General features: G+C 39.5%; 1 protein-coding gene across 1 annotated transcript in view; it reads left to right on the forward strand.

Moving 5' to 3' along the window:
• The first annotated feature begins 348 nt into the window (after positions 1–348).
• Positions 349–18,216, forward strand: part of tmem114 (transmembrane protein 114) — a 48,811-nt gene continuing 30,943 nt past the window's right edge. Inside the window, exons 1-2 of the mRNA XM_071907198.2 lie at positions 349–529; positions 746–823. Coding sequence (XP_071763299.2) covers positions 349–529; positions 746–823 — 259 coding nt within the window. The remainder of the gene's footprint in view (positions 530–745; positions 824–18,216) is intronic.

Here is an 18,216-nt window from a genome sequence, read left to right on the forward strand (position 1 = left end):
ACCTTTAATACTATTTCTACTACTACTACTAATAATAATAATAATATGATAATAATAACAGTTGATAATAACAGCAGCATCACATTGATGTGAGAGGGATTCATCATTCTCCCTCTCTGCCTCTCTCCCTTTAGTCCCAGCCTCCCTTCCTCTTTTTTTCTACACTGATCCTTCATTCTTCTCTCTCCTCTAGTGTTGCTCTGTTTCTCTGAGGCGCACATCTCTCTCTCCTTCTCTCTTTGTGTTTCCACATTTCAATCCTCTCTTTCTCCATTTTCCCTCATTGTTTTATTCAAGTGTCATTATTTTCCTCCTTTCCTTACTTAATTGGATTGTGTCTTTAGCGGTATGGTGCAACTGACCCTCAGAGCTCTTTCTGTGTTGGCGGCAGTGTTCGGAGTGCTCAGTTTCATCTGCTTAGTGGTGGCGATTTCCACTGATTACTGGTACATCATCGACACCTCTGGGCTGGTAAACAAGTCATCTCTGGCTCAGAGCTCCCACTCAGGATTATGGAGAGTGTGTTACTGTAAGTTTCATCATTTTCTTCGGCTATACAAATATGTATTTTGAACTAAGCTTAGTTTCACTAGGGTGAATTTGATTTTCTTGCAGCAGCGTGTCTTAAGCATTAATGATTAATAACTAATAATGGACATGGAATTGCTTGAACACATTATACACTTAAAAAAACAAGTTCACAAAGTCGACAAACTAAGTAATCAATTCTTCCTGTCCCCAGCAGATGAAAAACAGTGTCTTTCCCTGGTCAACCCATTTCGAAGCACAGAAAACTACACCGATTCTGTCAGACAGCTTCTACGTAAGCATCTTCAACCTGCTTTTGATGCTTCTGTCAATGCAGTTACCTGTTATCATGATCATCTATCACTGCCATCGCTCAGCATCATTACTGTTTTTATCAAGGGATAGCCTAGCCTCTTACACCAAACTGGATGCTTGGAAAAATTGTGTTGTCAGGATCCCCATTTAGCTCAGCTGTGGAAAGACATTAGTGCCTGCAGAGATTATGAATTGCATAAATTAGAATTTCAAAATTCAAAATGATTTTTTAAAATAAATAATTCAAAAAATGTTATTTGTATGCACTTTTAGCCCAGAATTTGTTTCTAATTAAACAATTGAATTATACATTACATAAATATTTTAAGTTTGATTGCATTACTTATTCAATCTTAGTATATTGTACTATTTTGCTGGCCGCTTTGGTTAAGTGAATATTCGAGTAGCATGTTCCTGCAATACCGGAGGCTGCAGTTTCAGAACCGCAGTCCTAGGACTGCATTTCTAGGACTGCATTTCTAGGACCCTAGTTTTTCGCGACAGCGCCACCTAGCGACTCGGATAACCAAGGACCGCATTTCTAGGACACATGGACAAGATGGATGACAATCAAAGTGTGAGTACTGAATGTGAATCTGTGAATTTGTTTAACGTTAAAAACAATTCTGGTGTCTTGAATTGGACAGCAAAGTTAACGTTAGCTAGCCGAAGTGTGAGTAGCTAACTATGATAGTCTTAAAGGCACTACAAACAATCATCTGTTAGCTTATGATAGCTTGCTGCAAAACAAACTGTTAGCCTATTTGTTTAATGAAACCGTAGCGCGATTTTGGCAAGCCCAACTAGGTGTCTTATATTAATTGTTGACTTAATGACTATGATAATTAATTCTAGCCAGCACATTAATTAAACTTCAAAAGATGATAAAAGCATGTCTTGATCTGTGTCTGTCAGCTACATTAAATCAGCAGTAGCCTACTGTCTTCAGTGTAAATGCTTGTTTAATACAAATTGTTTTACCATTTTAATTAAGTTTAAATAATCTTAATAATTAAACTGTGCTGACTGCCTGTTTACCCCACAATACGTGTTATCAGCCAGTCTCTTCATTAAAAATGCCAAATGTCTCATCCAACATTACATTACAAAGCAATAACCTTGGTGCCCACTCACTTGCAGGATGCTTCACTGTTGACAAATTTTGCAGATTCCGTATAGCATCCAGGAGTGACACTCAGCAACAAGAGGTACGTTCTGGTTTCTTTCAACTCAGAGACAAAGACTCCCATGATAGGCACACGCAGGAGGTGATTAAATACCCAACGCTGAGTCAGAGTTAAGGCGCGTTCACACAGGACGCATAACGGCCCCGAAGCGGAGGCCGCTTCCTTTCGGCACCCATGTTAATGGGTCAGGCCGTTCACACTGGCCGCAGCGCGGCGCGGAGCTCCGCTCGCGGCTCTCGATCTGGAGCGCCAGTTTCGGCGTCTGGTCTATTTTCTCCGCGTGCCGCGGCACGCTTTTCACAGGAAAACACCATAGAAAACACTATAGATGGTCATATCTCCATTATATCACCACAGAAGCACACTGTTGTTGTTGATGAATCCATCTGCACTGATGTAAGTTTTAAATGCAACACATTGTAGGATGATGATCTATCTGGTTTTGAATTATCACTTGCCTTTTGAAAATTGCGTCTGTTATTGAATTACCACAAAAGTAAACAAGGATACATGTTTAGGTTTGTTTATTTATAGGCTACTTAATTTATTTAGGCCTATATGTCATTATTTAAAGAGATAGAGAGAGAGGGAGGGAGAGAGAGAGGGGGAGAGAGAGATATCTAGGTCCCCTAGGCTTTCCTAATTATTGCCTGATCACAAGTCATGACTCTTGCTGAGAAAACAAATAAACGTGACAGCTTTGATATGAGGGAGTTTGTGAAGAAAGGGAGAAAGTGAAGAAGATGGAAGATATAAAGTTCATCCCTGATGTGGAAAAGTACAGTGAGCTGTCAGTATTGTTTCTACAAGGACAGCAGTGAACAGATGAAGCTTTGGTGGCTATTGGAACACAATGTAAGCAGCCTACAGCCTGTTTCCACGGTGTTTTCTCCTCCTGTAGACCAGGAGAGCTGCTGGCCGGCGCGGAGAAATGTGCTTCCTGTGTGAACAACCCAACTGTGACTCGCGCGCGAAATCGCGGTACTTGGCCGCTACGCGTTCTGTGTGAACAAGGCGTTATGGTGTGAAAGGAGCATGTCCTCTCACTGAAAATCGGAAGTACTTCCATGTTGTCACCGGTTACCCTCCTTACATCTTGCATGATGTCTTGGAAGGCATCGTTCCTATTGAGTTGTCTCTGTGTCTTTCAGACCTGATGGCCAAGAGATACTTTACCCTAGATATGCTAAATCAGGCCATCAAGTCCTTCAGTTACACATTTACAGACAAAACTGACCGGCCCGAGCCGATTGGTTAGGTATTTTCCACCAAAGGAACTATTGGTGGAAATGGCCATGAGAATTGGTCTCTAATAAGGCTCCTTCCATTTCTTATCGGGCACTGTGTCCCTGAGGGAGACAATACTTGGGAAATACTTATGCTTCTCAAAGACATTGTGGAGTTAGTTGTGGCACAAAGGCATACCGAAGAGACATTGCATTTCCTGGACTGTAAGGTGGCAGAGCACAGAGAGCTGCTGCAGTCAACATTTCCAAATTTTAAATTGCGGCCAAAACACCACTATGTGGAACATTACCCTCAGCTAACTACAAAGAAATTTGGTCCTCTGTCTGAGGTTTGGACAATGCGCTTTGAGGGGAAGCATACGTTTTTCAAAAAGGCAATTCGTGATGCTCAAAATTTCCAAAGGGTCAGTTCTTGTTGCATCATCTGTCTGTGTAGATGGAATCAAGTACAATGCAGACATGATACTCTGTACTGGTTCATGCTCAGGTCTCCCTGAATTTGGCCAGATTACACAGATTGTGGCAGCTAACACAGAAATTATGTGTGTCTGCAAAAAAAATGACAGCATGGTACCGAGAGCACTTTAGGTCTTACCAACTTTGCTGCACTGATGTCCCCTCTATGCATGTTGTTAAGCTGTCAGTTAAATGATGTTTTCCCCCTATCAGCGTACAAAGTACAAGGAGAACTTATGGTAACACTCGAGCGATTTGTTATTTGCTAAATTTCTGTTGATGATTTTTCCCCAGATGGCTATGCAACAGAAATTGACCATGAGGGTTATTGTCTCTGAGGGGGATATAAGGAAGATGACAATGGCTATGCGGCCTAACACAGTTGAAGATTTGACTGGCTGGATCAGAGGTGCTCTTGGAGCTAATTACAACTTCACTTTACAATATCAAGAATCTGAATTTAACAATGAACTGTGCAACCTCACATATATCTCTGAGCTTCCAAGAGAAACCAACCATCAAAATTATTCATGTGATTGAACTCGTACCAGTGCCCACAAGTGAAGTATATAGTGACACAAACAGCCAGGCAGACACGGACATTCTATCCACCTCATCTCTGGAAAGACAAAGACAATGGCCAGAGGAATTTGAGATTCACAAATTTTCTGTAGATGTAGAATATAGACTCCGCCAAGGCAACTTGGTGTATCTAAGGGATGAAACGTATCTCAAAGTGACAAAAGAGCTCAAACATGATATCCTTGAGAAATTGGCTGAGACCATGTATGGCTTTAAAGCATACCCAACGAAAGAAGAGTTTGAAGCCGTTGCAAAAGCCTTGGTAGGAGCACACCCTTGTCTGAAAGAACCAGGGTCATCTTCTGGCTGGGATGGATGGAAAAACAGTCTTAAGTTCAAGATGGGGAATTACAGGACAAAGATGCGCCAGTTGGGACGACTTGATGTCACTGTTAATGGTGGTAAACGTGGAAAACACTCTACCGACGGCGAGCCTCCTAACACAGATATCAAGAAGCCAAGGAAAGGGGAAATCAATTTCCTACCTGACTTTCCAGAGGGAATGGATGGTCCAGCCTTGAAGAGGCTCAACAGGTTATGGTTGGTGAAATGATGAAGACAAAGCCAAATGGATCCCTTATTAAAAAAGAGATGGATGTGACATTTGCCCTTAGAAGAAAATAATTTGTGAAGGACAAGCCTGACATTAGCCAGATGGTTCGACATTAGCCAGCCCTCTTCACAGAAAGCCAGGTTTGTGTTATTATTTGAGCACTTCAGTGCCTCATGTGTACTATGCAGAATGTTGAAATAACTTTTCAGTAGAGGATTTTCATTGTATTTTTTTTTGCCTTGTGTTACATGCCATGCTTGTTGCATGTACTTGTGTGTCTCTCTTACCTGTCCTCACATGATTGGTCCAATCCTTCTCACCTGCTTGTTTGATTAGTCTGTGGTGATTTGGTGTTCACATCTCGATATACAGTAGACCAAATAAACAAGCAGGTGAGAAGGATTGGACCAATCATGTGGGTGGTCCTGCATAAAGGACAGCTAAGAGAGAAACACAAGTACATTCAACAAGCATGGCACGAAACACCTTGTTTCAGTCCATTGTCTTTGACCATGGACTGAAACAAGGGCTTGTTGTCTTTTTATGTTTCAGGTTTACTTGGAGTTCAACAGGGTGGTGGGAAGAAATCTTAAAGAAGAATTCTTCGATGCCCTTGACCGTTTCTTTCCAAGCCTGATGGACATCTTTAGGAAGAAGAGAGGCCTTACAGGCCAACTTTTGGCTGACCTGCTACGACAGACAAAGGTGGGTTGATTTTTCATGAGAAAAAAATGCATGATTTAGTTTCCTCATGTACTGTGAACGACATTTCCTGAGTGTGTGGTGTACTCTATATCCACTACCTTCCAGACCACTGAGCCAACAGACGTCAGATGCCTTGTTTTCCGGGGCCTTCCGGTCATTCTGGGGGATGATCCATCTCACTTCTTCAAGATCTGCCTCGTAAGTAACTTTAATTTTTAAATTCTTAAGCTATTAAAGATGCTGTTCTTAACTTTGGACCAAAACACCCTACATAGTCTACCTACAGAGAAAGAGACAACAATCCCACCCTCCCTGCTCTCCCACACACCTTGTTGTATCTCTGTCGTCATAACCACCCCATCTCTTTGATTGGTTTATGTAGATAACTTAGTTTTGATAAATCCCAGTCAAGCTGGGTCCCTGGCCATTGTATGGCGTAACAGGTCTGAAAATCTCACGTATAGCACATAAACGAAATCGGTAACGTAGTCATGTAACACCGAAATCCAGTCCGAAGAATTGTGGTGTTACATTTGTTCAAACTGAAAGGTTTAATAAACATGAAGAAAGCGATTCATGTAAAAAAAAAATCTGAATGACTAGTTTTTGTTTTTTTTGTCAGAATCTGCTTTGTTGGCATTCTTATGTGCTAGAAGTGTGATTTTCAGACCTTTTTCGCCATACAATGGCAGTGAATGCAGAGAGAAAAAAACTGAATTCTCCAATCTCCTCCACTGGAGCCCCAGAGAAACAGAGAATTAACGATTTTGGGGTAATATCATGGCTAGGAAGCCACACAGCCCAAGGTACTACCAACGTTCAACATCAGTTTAACGAGGACCATGTCCATAAGTTATCTTAAGTAATCGTTGTGTTTGACAATCATGCAATTTGTTTACTAGTTGTAAAATGTATTTACTTTTTTCCTTCCTCTGTGTAATTGCTGCCAAAGTGTCTTTTCTGTCAGTCATATTACACATTCTACACATACACACACATATTAAGCTACAGTTAAGTTAAGCTTATAAGCCATAACTTACTAATAAGCCGTTACTACTTACCTGTTATAGTGATCTTTTATACCTACCTTTTATCATGCCTACCGTAATTACCTTAGGATGTTAATAATCACCTAAATACCTACTTATATACTCACATTTGTGATACCTGTAATTACTTGCCTTGTAACCTTGACAGAAACGTCATGATTCTACTTATACTACTACAAATACTTAGTTACCTTTGTTATCGGGCGATAACAGCATATTGAGTAATGTGTAAATGTAATGTGTTAAAGCTATATACTATGGAATTTTAAATTTGTCACAAAGCTGTATGTCATTTAGGTTTGTGCTTGTAAACTTAGTTTTGTAAGTTCAGGTCTGTGGTTGCAAGCACACCTTCCAGATCTAATTTTGTGGCACTTTGACATCCTTATGGTCTGAGGGGTGAAAGGCCAAATTTCCAGAGCTTGGGAAAGTGAGATGGTAGTGTTCCAAATTATGCAAAGTCTGTTAACTGGCAATGATGTTAATGATTTTTTTTGTCCTCTCTTTCTCGATCTCTCGTTCTCTCTTTGTTAGGATGTTGACGACGAGGACTCACACGCTCATGTTCCAGTGGGAATCCTCTGCCTTCAGCAGGAAAATGTGGCCCAACACCTGGCGTCTCCTCACCTCAACCCATCAAGACTGGGGATTGTCTTGGAAGGCAGTGTTGTCATAGATGAAGGGTACAACCTACCACAGGCAATGTGCCTCCTATTTGGCCTAATTTATGGACTGTACCTGGAGTACCCAAAGTACATGGAAAACACTTTTCACTTTATTCAACAGGTAATGCTCAACTTGGGCAGAAGTGAGCTGACACCCAAAATTCAAACTCTGAAAAATCAGCTTGCAATCTAAGATAGGATTGCGATGATTGCACAAGATGTGAAGTGCCTATTTTGTTATGTTACACATCTAGACTACACTGATTGGAGCAAATGTAAGACCTTTGTTTTGCAATGTGTTTGCAAATTTGTTTGCAATGTGTGATTTTTGGTCAGAACTGACTTTGTTGAACAAAGCAACCATTTTAAAATGTAGATGTTTTAAACTTTTAAGAATATTAAGATTTTGAAGTTAAATCCAGTTTTACAAAGATTGATTCCTGTTTTCAGTTGTGGGCCACAATGGTATGGATTCAGACAACCAGCTTTATTATAGCGCCACATGTCCCACTCCTTCCTTATTAACTTCTCGCTTGGCCAATAAATCAAAACTCTGATTAGATATTTACTAAACTGGATGCATCGTATTCATCAGAGTCAATTGAGGCTCTGGAAAGTTTCATTGATAGACGATATCAAGCCGCGAGGAAAATGAAGCCGTCTTCGAATAGTCATGGAGCTCCCCGACCCAAAAAGTCCCGAAATCGGTCGACATCTTCCGAAAGTGCGGGGGAACAAACCATGGAAGTGGAGATATCCCTGATGCAATCAATAAATGAGAGACTTGGCAAGTTGGATATACTGGTCGAGCTGCAGAAAGATCTCCGCGACCTGAGGATAAGTTTGGAATTCAGCCAAGCTCAAATCGATGATCTGAGGAAGGAGAATGACTCATTGAAAGGTACTGTGGCTACTATTCAGAGAACAATGGGGAATGTCATGAAAGAAAACAAACAGCTTAAGGAAACGTTGCTTGACGTGCAGAGTAGATCGATGCGGGATAATCTGATTTTTTCGGGGATTCCTGAGAGAGATAATGACGACTCAGAGCAAACCATACGGGATTTCATGTGCCAACAACTTAAATTATCCCAGGAATCAGTACAAGACATCTCCTTCTCGAGGGTCCATAGGCTGGGTAAGAAGGAGAGGAATAAAACTCGCCCCATCATCGCTCGGTTCGAGCATTTCAAACAAAAGGAGCTAGTGAAGACCCGAGGCAAGGCCCTTAAGGGTACAAACTTTTGGATGAATGATCAATTCCCAATGGAGATTAATGAGAGGCGGCGAAAACTTACTCCCATCTTTAGGGAACATAGGATTAAAAACCATAAAGTTTCCTTAGTTGTGGACAAATTATATATTGATGGGCAGTTGTACAGAGATTCAGAGATCACTCCGTGGCTGTTTTAAAGTTTTGACTGCCTTGTCTGTCTGTTTTATCTTTTAGAATGAAAACGCGACCTAGTCATACTGACTCTATTAATTTACACTTGTCAAAGAAAGGTTTACATATCGCTCATGTGAATGTGAACAGTTTGGTAAATAAGGTGGATGAGATACTAAATGTTGTCCAGAAGAATAATCTGCATGTGCTTGCTATTACTGAGACTCATCTTGACCAAACCATAACAAATGGACAAATTGATTTGAAAGGATACAATATTATAAGGAAGGACAGGAACAGAAGAGGAGGAGGTGTTGCCCTATATATTCAAGAGCATCTGCTGTTCAAAGTGCGGGATGATCTATGTGTGAATGGACTAGAGATCCTGTGGATTCAAATTCACCTCCCTTTCCAACAACCAACGTTAATTGGATGTGTTTATAGGCCCCCAAAATCAAACACATTATACCTGGATAAAATATGTGAAAGTATTGATCTTGCTCTGGATGAAAGGAAGGAATTATTTATGCTTGGGGACTATAATATTGACTGGAAAAGTAGTCACTCTGATGGGAACAAGACTAAGTTTACTCAATATATAGAGAGTCGTAATTTATTTCAAATGGTACAGGATATCACAAGGTCCTCAAGAAACAAATTTGGGCACAGAACTGAAAGTATTATTGATCTGATATTCTGTAATGCTCCGAATAAATGCTCAAATGTTAAATCTGTCCCGTTATCGTGGACAGATCATAATATTGTGTGCATTACTAAATACACCAAAGTGCCAAAAAGACCTCCTAGAGTGACTATAAGACGGAGTTTTAAAAATTTTAACTTAGAAGACTACCAGACAGATTTGGCCGCTGTTCCATGGGACCTTGTGTATCTTGAGGATGATTTGGATTGTGCTGTTGATTGTTTTACGAAATTGTTTACTGATGTTGTTGAGTACCATGCTCCTATAAGGAAAAGTACAATTAAAGCCAAATCATCCCCCTGGATTGACCAACAACTAAGAGAAGCAATATTTCAGAGGGATGAGGCAAAAACTGTAGCATCTAGGTCAAGATTAGATTCAGATATTATGCTATATAGAAAATGCAGAAATTTTGTTGTAAAATTGAATCGTCAGAAAAAGACCCTATATTATAAAACAGCTTTTGAGGGATGCAGAAACAATTCAAAACAGATATGGCATACAGTGAATGGTTTGCTTGGTAGGTCAAATAGTACAAGTCCTGTTAGTGTGGAGGTTGATGGAAAGATTAGAACAAAACCAGTAGACATTGCCAATTACTTTGCTGACTATTTTGAATCAAAGATAAATGATCTCAGGTCCAATATGAATAACAATGCCTCAAATGAATTACTGGTAGGTGAAGTAGACAAAAAGATTATGAAGGGGAAAAATTGCAGTTTTGTATTACCAGATATATCATTGGATGACATTGAGAAAATCTTGATTTCACTTCCTGATAATAAATCCCCAGGGTACGATCTTATTGACAACAAATTGTTGAAATCTGCAGCCCCATATATTGCTAGACCTGTAAAGTATCTATTTGATCTTTCTTTGCAACAAGGAAAGTTTCCCACAGAATGGAAACATGCAAAAATCTGCCCCATTCCTAAGGATGCTAAAATAGCTTTTACTGCACCCAACAGTCGCCCAATTAGCTTACACTCCTCCTTAAGCAAAATTTTGGAAAGAGTAGTAAGTGATCACATTTGGAAATATATGGAAACTAATAACCTTCTAACCCATGCTCAACATGCATATCGTAAAAATCATTCTACTGAAACCGCTCTGTTACATATGACGTGTGGCTAAGTGCCCTGGATCAAGGTAAACTTGTGTCGTTACTTCTTCTTGATTTCACTGCAGCGTTCGATTTGATAGATCACACAATTCTATTTAAAAAATTAATTCATTATGGCTTCAGTAAGAATGCTATTAATTGGATGAAATCTTATTTAAACGGTAGAAAGCAATCTATTTATGTTAATGGCTCCTTTTCTTCTCCACGTATGATTACCTGTGGCATCCCACAAGGGAGTTGCCTCGGACCATTGTTATTTATTATATACACAAATGATCTTCCCTTAGTGTTAGCCAACTCAAATGCACATATGTTTGCGGATGATACAACCATCACTGCAGTGGCAGATTCACAAACTCAGTTGCATGAATATTTATCAAATGATTTTAAATGTGTCATCAAATGGGTGGAAAACAATAAATTGGCATTAAATGTAAATAAAACGAAAAATATGATTATATGTACTACAAGAAAGAGGAAGAAATTAAAGCCATGGTATTTAACATATGGCAGTGTTCAAATTAAAGAGGTTACAGGAGTCAAATTATTGGGAGTTAAAATACAAAACAATCTCTCATGGACGGCTCATATTACAGATCTTTCTAAAAGAGTGATGAAAATGGCAGGAATGGTTGGACGAATTGCAAAGTTTTTATCTAAAGACATTCTAAAGGTAATATCTCATAGTCTAATCTATAGTCATATTAATTATTGCTGTGCAGTGTGGGGCAATGCAGCTCAGAGAGATATGAGGAGACTGCAGATCACACTTAACAAGGCAGCAAGAATGGTCTTAAGGTGTGGGTTTGAAAAAGGAGTGAGTGAACTACATATTACAATGGGATGGCCCACAGTAGTAGAGCATGTGAGACAACATTCTATAGTACTAATTTCAAAAATTCAAAAGTTTAAAAAGCCAGTTAGTATTAAGGACAAACTGCTATTAGTACGTGATAAACATCAAGTTAACATAAGAATAAGAGATAAAAATCATTATGTACTACCAAAAATAAAAACTGAAATGGGAAGACGGACTTTTATTTTCAGAACTGTTAAATTATGGAATTCATTACAATAACTCACTCAAGAACAGTACGGCGGTTGGATTGTTGATTGCAAGATTTCAAGATTTAAATGTAGTTATCATCATACTATTGTATTGCACTGTCAGTAGGTTTGTAGAGTGAACACATGTAGATTAATATGTGTATATATGTAGGTCCATACGGGATAAGTGTCAATGTATGTAGGTTATATGTGTCATGCATGTATGTATATGATATATGTGTGTCAATAATTATGTGTTGTATAATATGAATTATTGTATGCTTAAATGTTTTTAATGTGGACTCTTGGAAGATTAGCCAATAGGCTAAAAGAGATCCAAATAAAATCAAAATCAAATCAGATTCCTGTTTTCACTTTCCATGTACATGTACAACAAATATAAGTCTGTGCAATAACAAAAGTGATAGTGTAGTCAAGACATGGATGGAATGCCAATTTTTTGTTTGAATGATGGTTCAAAAGATGGTTAAAGATTAGAGAATTGTCGATGTGAAAGAGAATGTCAAAGTAAGCTGTTCTTATTCTTGTTGTAGTAATGTTCACAATATGTTGAAGTAACCATTTTAAGTGCATTCATGACCAAAGCAGATAGAATTCAGGCCTAGGCATGCCATAATCCTTTTTGTTCAGCACTTCATTTGATTGAAATATCTGGCTTAAGTTTAGAAAAGCTTTATTCTCCCAGCAGTTTGCACTCTACAGGAACACTCTGTTAAAACTGTTGGTTGCTGTGTTGCTTGTAACTTTGAACAAGTGAAATAAAACGGAGAAAGATAATATATTTTGTGTTAATATTTGAGTTTAATGAATGGGAAAGACAAGTTAATGCAGTTGACAATTTAAGTCTTGGTAGAGAATATATTTTGAGTTTTTTTAACTTAAATATTTGAGTTTAATGAATAGGAAAGGAAACTAAATGCAATTGAGAAATTTAGTCATGGTAGCTTAAGATGCCGAGTTGAATAACTGGGCAAAGGGATTGATTTTACAAAAGATTTTAAGTTAGAATAACTTGACTTTAAGTGTACTGAACTTAAAAAGACAATTCAAATCCTCTTGGCACTTAAGTCCATTTCACAAACATATTAGTTTTCTCAACTATGGCATTACTTAATTTTTTTAAGGCAATCGGTTGCCTTACATTTTTTAAGTAAATTCAACTTATCTGGGCTTACAGTGTGGCACAGTTTTAAATTGAATACCATGGTTTAAATTTGAATGTGATTATTGTTGAGTTTAACTTGAACTTTTAACTAATTAATTAATGATGCATTTAGTTCAGATGGAGTTCTCTGATAACACACATCCAAGAATTTAGGAAAAGCAAATGAGCAAAGATTCAATTGTCCAATGTCAGAGAGTGCACTGGTACTACCACTATTAGTTTTCAGCAGAGGTGTGACCAAGTCAACTTTGCTCAAGTCCCTCAGTCTCAAGTCTTGAGGCACAAGTCTCAAGTCTTGAGGCACAAGTCTCAAGTCAAGTCCCAAGTCTACATGTAGATTACCAAGTCAAGTCCAAGTCATTTATGTCAAGTCTCAAGTCAAGTCTCAAGTCTAAATGTAGAACAGCAAGTCAAGTCAGAACAAATCAAGAGTCTAGTATCAATTTAATATCTTAAAGAAAAGTAATATCTAGGACTTTTCAATGCAATATGGTTTTAATAGGATAAAAACTTGGTAAGAGCATCATGAGTTTGATTTCTATAATCAGTTTCAACTTCAATAAATTCAATCATTCCATACAAATTCAGAAAACAGAATTTAAATTCAGTCGTCTGCTGGAACAAATCTCATCACTTTCAATCGAAGTCATTTACACAAACACAAGGGCCCGGATCTACTAACATGTCGTAATTCCAGGCGCAGCACAAAAGCAATTGCGGGTGAAATTTGTACCGCCAGCGCATGGTATTTACTAAAGTAGCATACGCAAATGAGCGGAGGCGCAGATAATTAATTATAATTGCGAATGCGCAAAAATAAGGGCCAAACAATGCGCACGATAGCCTATTTGCGGCAACGTAATGATGGACAAAAGAAGCGCAAATTTCTCTCCAGTGGAGCTGGAAGTGTTGGTGGCAGAGAAAACCACAAAGAGCTGCAAAGAAGAAATGTTTTACCCGCGCGTAAAAAGTCACTCTGGAATGATATAACAAATAAAGTGAATGCAGTTGGGCACCATAAGCGCGATTTAGTGGAAGTAAAAGCTGATATGAGGAGGTGAGCCAAAATGCTTACCATAAATAAGCCAAAGAGGAGCCTGAACTCCCTTGGAGGAGCAGCAGGAGCCTGACTGAGACGCAGGTGCCAGTGTGGAGGGATGGAGACCTGGTGAAGGTATGAAGCCACACACACACCTGTCCACGGAGAGGTTATTACGCACACATGTTTTAGCTGCATTATTTACATCAAGGTTATGCCGCTCAGATATTGGCTCATAATAAGTGTCAGCAAATCCAGACAAGAGTGTGCGAGCGTGCGTTTTCCTTTTTGTATATTTAGGTAATAGTCTGCATATTGAGCGCGCATTCTGCTACTCTGCCAATGACGCGTAAATGGTGTATTTTTAAATCAGCATACCCGTTTAAACCTGATTGGAATTATATCAAACAGGTAAATACAAGTGAATATAGTACAGTATATAAAAGAGGTATACCTATGAATTGTGATGAATCAATGGCAATAGGAATAGATGATCATGTGAATATGCAATACTGATAATTAAACCAACATTTCAGCAGACACAATCATGGAAGATGAGCAGTGGAAGACATGAGTCAGCAATAATAGCAATAAAGGGGCGACAGTATAACTATCTGGAAAACTGACAAATGAATCCTTGAATAACTGAATGGTTACTATAACTATAGGGAGTCATAAAGTGTGTGATATGTGTGTGAAGTGTGAATGTAATGGAATAGCTATGTGTGATGTATGATATGATGCCCAGTGGACAATGATCAGTACATACGACACCAGCGGAGGTCCGGAGGGAGATGAAGTACGCTGGGGCCGGGAGTCTGTGAGGAGTCTCGACTCGACGAGGTGCTGGAGGTTGAAGATCCGACGTCTGTTCAGTTGATCTCAGCAGGCCGCATCAGAGTGAAGCACGCAGGCTGGAGCACGCAGGCTGCTGGACAGGGTTGTGGGTCTCTCAAGGCTAACGCCGACCCACTCTGGAGGTTCCGATGATTCTTCAGTTAAACTCAGCAGGATAGCTGATAGCGCTTGTAGCAGGCAGGACACACAGACACACGTGCTGGCGTGTGTGTGTATTTGTCAGGCAGACAGGCAAGGCAACAAGGCTCTCTTAACTGTTTCGGATGAAACAGGCTTTCTATTTGGCTTGTGATGATGATGCAGTTGAGTCTGTCTTTGGAGACAAACGTTGGAACAAAGTTGTCGTCAGACTCCGTTAGCACACGTGTCGCGACCACGTAAAGTGCATGAAATCCGCATTGGAAATGTGTGTGTTTGGTTTTGTTGTGATCAGTTGAGGGGTGTGTGCGTGGGCTGGCATGTCTAGTGTTACGGCTCATTACATATGCATGAAACCCTAATTTTGGTTCCCAGATCTATCCAATATAATTGACCGTCGTAACAGTAACATTATTAAACTCAGCACAAATTCCTGAACACTTTAATATCAAACATGGCTATCTAACCCCCATGTAAAGATAAAGAAATTGAATAATGGAAATAACTATTATATAAAACATCCCAGTTACACATAAAATTAGACATATACATTAGAGTCCACCACAATGTGATACCCAAGGTTTCATGAGTCTGTATCAAAGATTTCTTCTGATTTTGGACACATTCCAATGTGTCTCATCTCAGACTCTCTGTCTCTTTGGGGATTAACAAAGACAGGGCTGAGTGTTGGAGTTGTATGGTTATTTACCAGGTCTGTTCCTTGATACTAGCTCTTAGGGGTGGAAATGAGGTAATTTACGTTGAGGTCAGTGCCCTTTCCTTTCGATCTCACAGTCTTCCCCCACCATACTGATCTGTTATCAGGGAGGAGGCTCACACAAAATGCACAGGGCCTTTCCAGATGTGAGATGACAATGATGGTGTGGGTGCAGTTACTACACAAGTCAAGTCTCTTCTCTTCATGCATCAAGTCAAGTCTCAAGCAATTAAAATTGTGACTCGAGTCTGATATATGCCTAATTAGTGTGCTTGCCGTAGGCAGGGCACACTCTTACTATCTTGCATACTTATTAGTGTGCTTGCCGTAGGCAGAGCACACTCTTATTATCTCACATACTTATTATTAGTGTGCTTGCTGCAAGCAAAGCACACTCTTATTGTTACTGTCGGCCATTTTGTTTATTATTATATTTAGTGTGCTTGCCGTAGGCAGAGCACACTCTTACTATCTTGCATACTTATTAGTGTGCTTGCCGTAGGCAGAGCACACTCTTATTATCTTGCATACTTATTAGTGTGCTTGCCGTAGGCAGAGCACACTCTTATTATCTTGCATACTTATTATTAGTGTGCTTGCCGTAGGCAAAGCACACTCTTATTGTTACTGTCGGCCATTTTGTTTATTATTAGTGTGCTTGCCATAGGCAGAGCACACTCTTATTATCCCACATACTTATTAGTGTGCTTGCCGTAGGCAAAGCACACTCTTATTATCCCACATACTTATTAGTGTGCTTGCCGTAGGCAAAGCACACTCTTATTATCTCACATACTTATTAGTGTGCTTGCCGTAGGCAGAGCACACTCTTATTATCTCACATACTTATTAGTGTGCTTGCTGCAAGCAAAGCACACTCTTATTATCTTGCATACTTATTAGTGTGCTTGCTGCAAGCAAAGCACACTCTTATTATCTTGCATACTTATTATTAGTGTGCTTGCCGTAGGCAGAGCACACTCTTATTATCTTGCATACTTATTATTAGTGTGCTTGCTGCAAGCAAAGCACACTCTTATTATCTTGCATACTTATTAGTGTGCTTGCCGTAGGCAGAGCACACTCTTATTATCTCACATACTTATTATTATTAGTGTGCTTGCTGTAGGCAGAGCACACTCTTATTATCTCACATACTTATTATTATTAGTGTGCTTGCTGCAAGCAAAGCACACTCTTATTATCTTGCATACTTATTATTATTATTATTAGTGTGCTTGCCGTAGGCAGAGCACAGTCTTATTATCTCACATACGTATTATTAGTGTGCTTGCTGCAAGCAAAGCACACTCTTATTATCTTGCATACTTATTATTATTAGTGTGCTTGCTGCAAGCAAAGCACTCTTATTATCTTGCATACTTATTATTAGTGTGCTTGCCGTAGGCAAAGCACACTCTTATTATCTCACATACTTATTATTAGTGTGCTTGCCGTAGGCAAAGCACACTCTTATTATCTCACATACTTACTATTAGTGTGCTTGCTGCAAGCAAAGCACACTCTTATTATCTTGCATACTTATTATTAGTGTGCTTGCCGTAGGCAGAGCACACTCTTATTATCTCACATACTTATTAGTGTTCTTGCCGTAGGCAGAGCACACTCTTATTATCTCACATACTTATTATTATTAGTGTGCTTGCCGTAGGCAAAGCACACTCTTATTATCTCACATACTTATTAGTGTGCTTGCCGTAGGCAGAGCACACTCTTATTATCTCACATACTTATTAGTGTGCTTGCCGTAGGCAAAGCACACTCTTATTGTTACTGTCGGCCATTTCGTTTATTATTAGTGTGCTTGCTGCAAGCAAAGCACACTCTTATTGTTACTGTCGGCCATTTTTATTATTATTTTTCCGCCAAAAAGTTTGGCACACTACTCCTACAGTTTTTACAGTACATACACATGTGAGACATCAAAATGTGCGGCCCATTGAGGAATCGTGTGCTATTACTTTTCTAAGAGATGCATCATAAGGTTTTTGGGATATTAAGGATTAAATGCCATTTTGGACGCAATACACACACATTGTAAAATGAGAACCATGTGGACTCAATTATAGGATCACAGAGCCAGAAATTTAAGTTTCGTTTTCCACAGGATCACAGAGCCAGATATTTAAGTTTTGTTTTGTCCGCCATCTTGTTTCTCCGCACAGTAGCTGAAGCTAACTGAAGCTAAGGTAGAATCAGATCAGTATGGATGTATTTGGACTTTTATTCTGTATATTACAAGTCTACTGTGGAGTTTTTTACCGGCTGGCTTGATGCATTTGGGACAGACGGACTGTTTACCGGCTGGCTTGATGCATTTGGGACAGAGGGAATCGCGCTGCGGAGATCGGGAGGTACGTTAGCACGCAGTAGCTGAAGCTAACTAGCAAGCAACAGTAGCATGAGCTTACTAGGCTATACAAATGAAATGGTCGAGCTCATTCATGTCAATGCTTCGACACAGCCAGCAGATGGCGACAGAGACCATGAGTTCCCCACATGGGCTTTCTGTCAGCCTCGGCACCGACTTTGTGATGCGTTTAGGATCCTTGGAAAACTGGGAATCTGTAGTTTCGTTCGATACCAAACATGTTGCCTTGCAGTGATGAGAAAAGTTTCCCAGTGCCTTTGAATGCAACTGGCTCTGTTTACTGAATCTAGTCTGTCAAAATGCTAACAATTACAATGCTGCACCGCTTAGCAAAGCTA

This window comes from Centroberyx gerrardi, chromosome 7, assembly GCF_048128805.1.
Source record: "Centroberyx gerrardi isolate f3 chromosome 7, fCenGer3.hap1.cur.20231027, whole genome shotgun sequence".
NCBI classification, from domain to species: Eukaryota; Metazoa; Chordata; class Actinopteri; order Beryciformes; family Berycidae; genus Centroberyx; species Centroberyx gerrardi.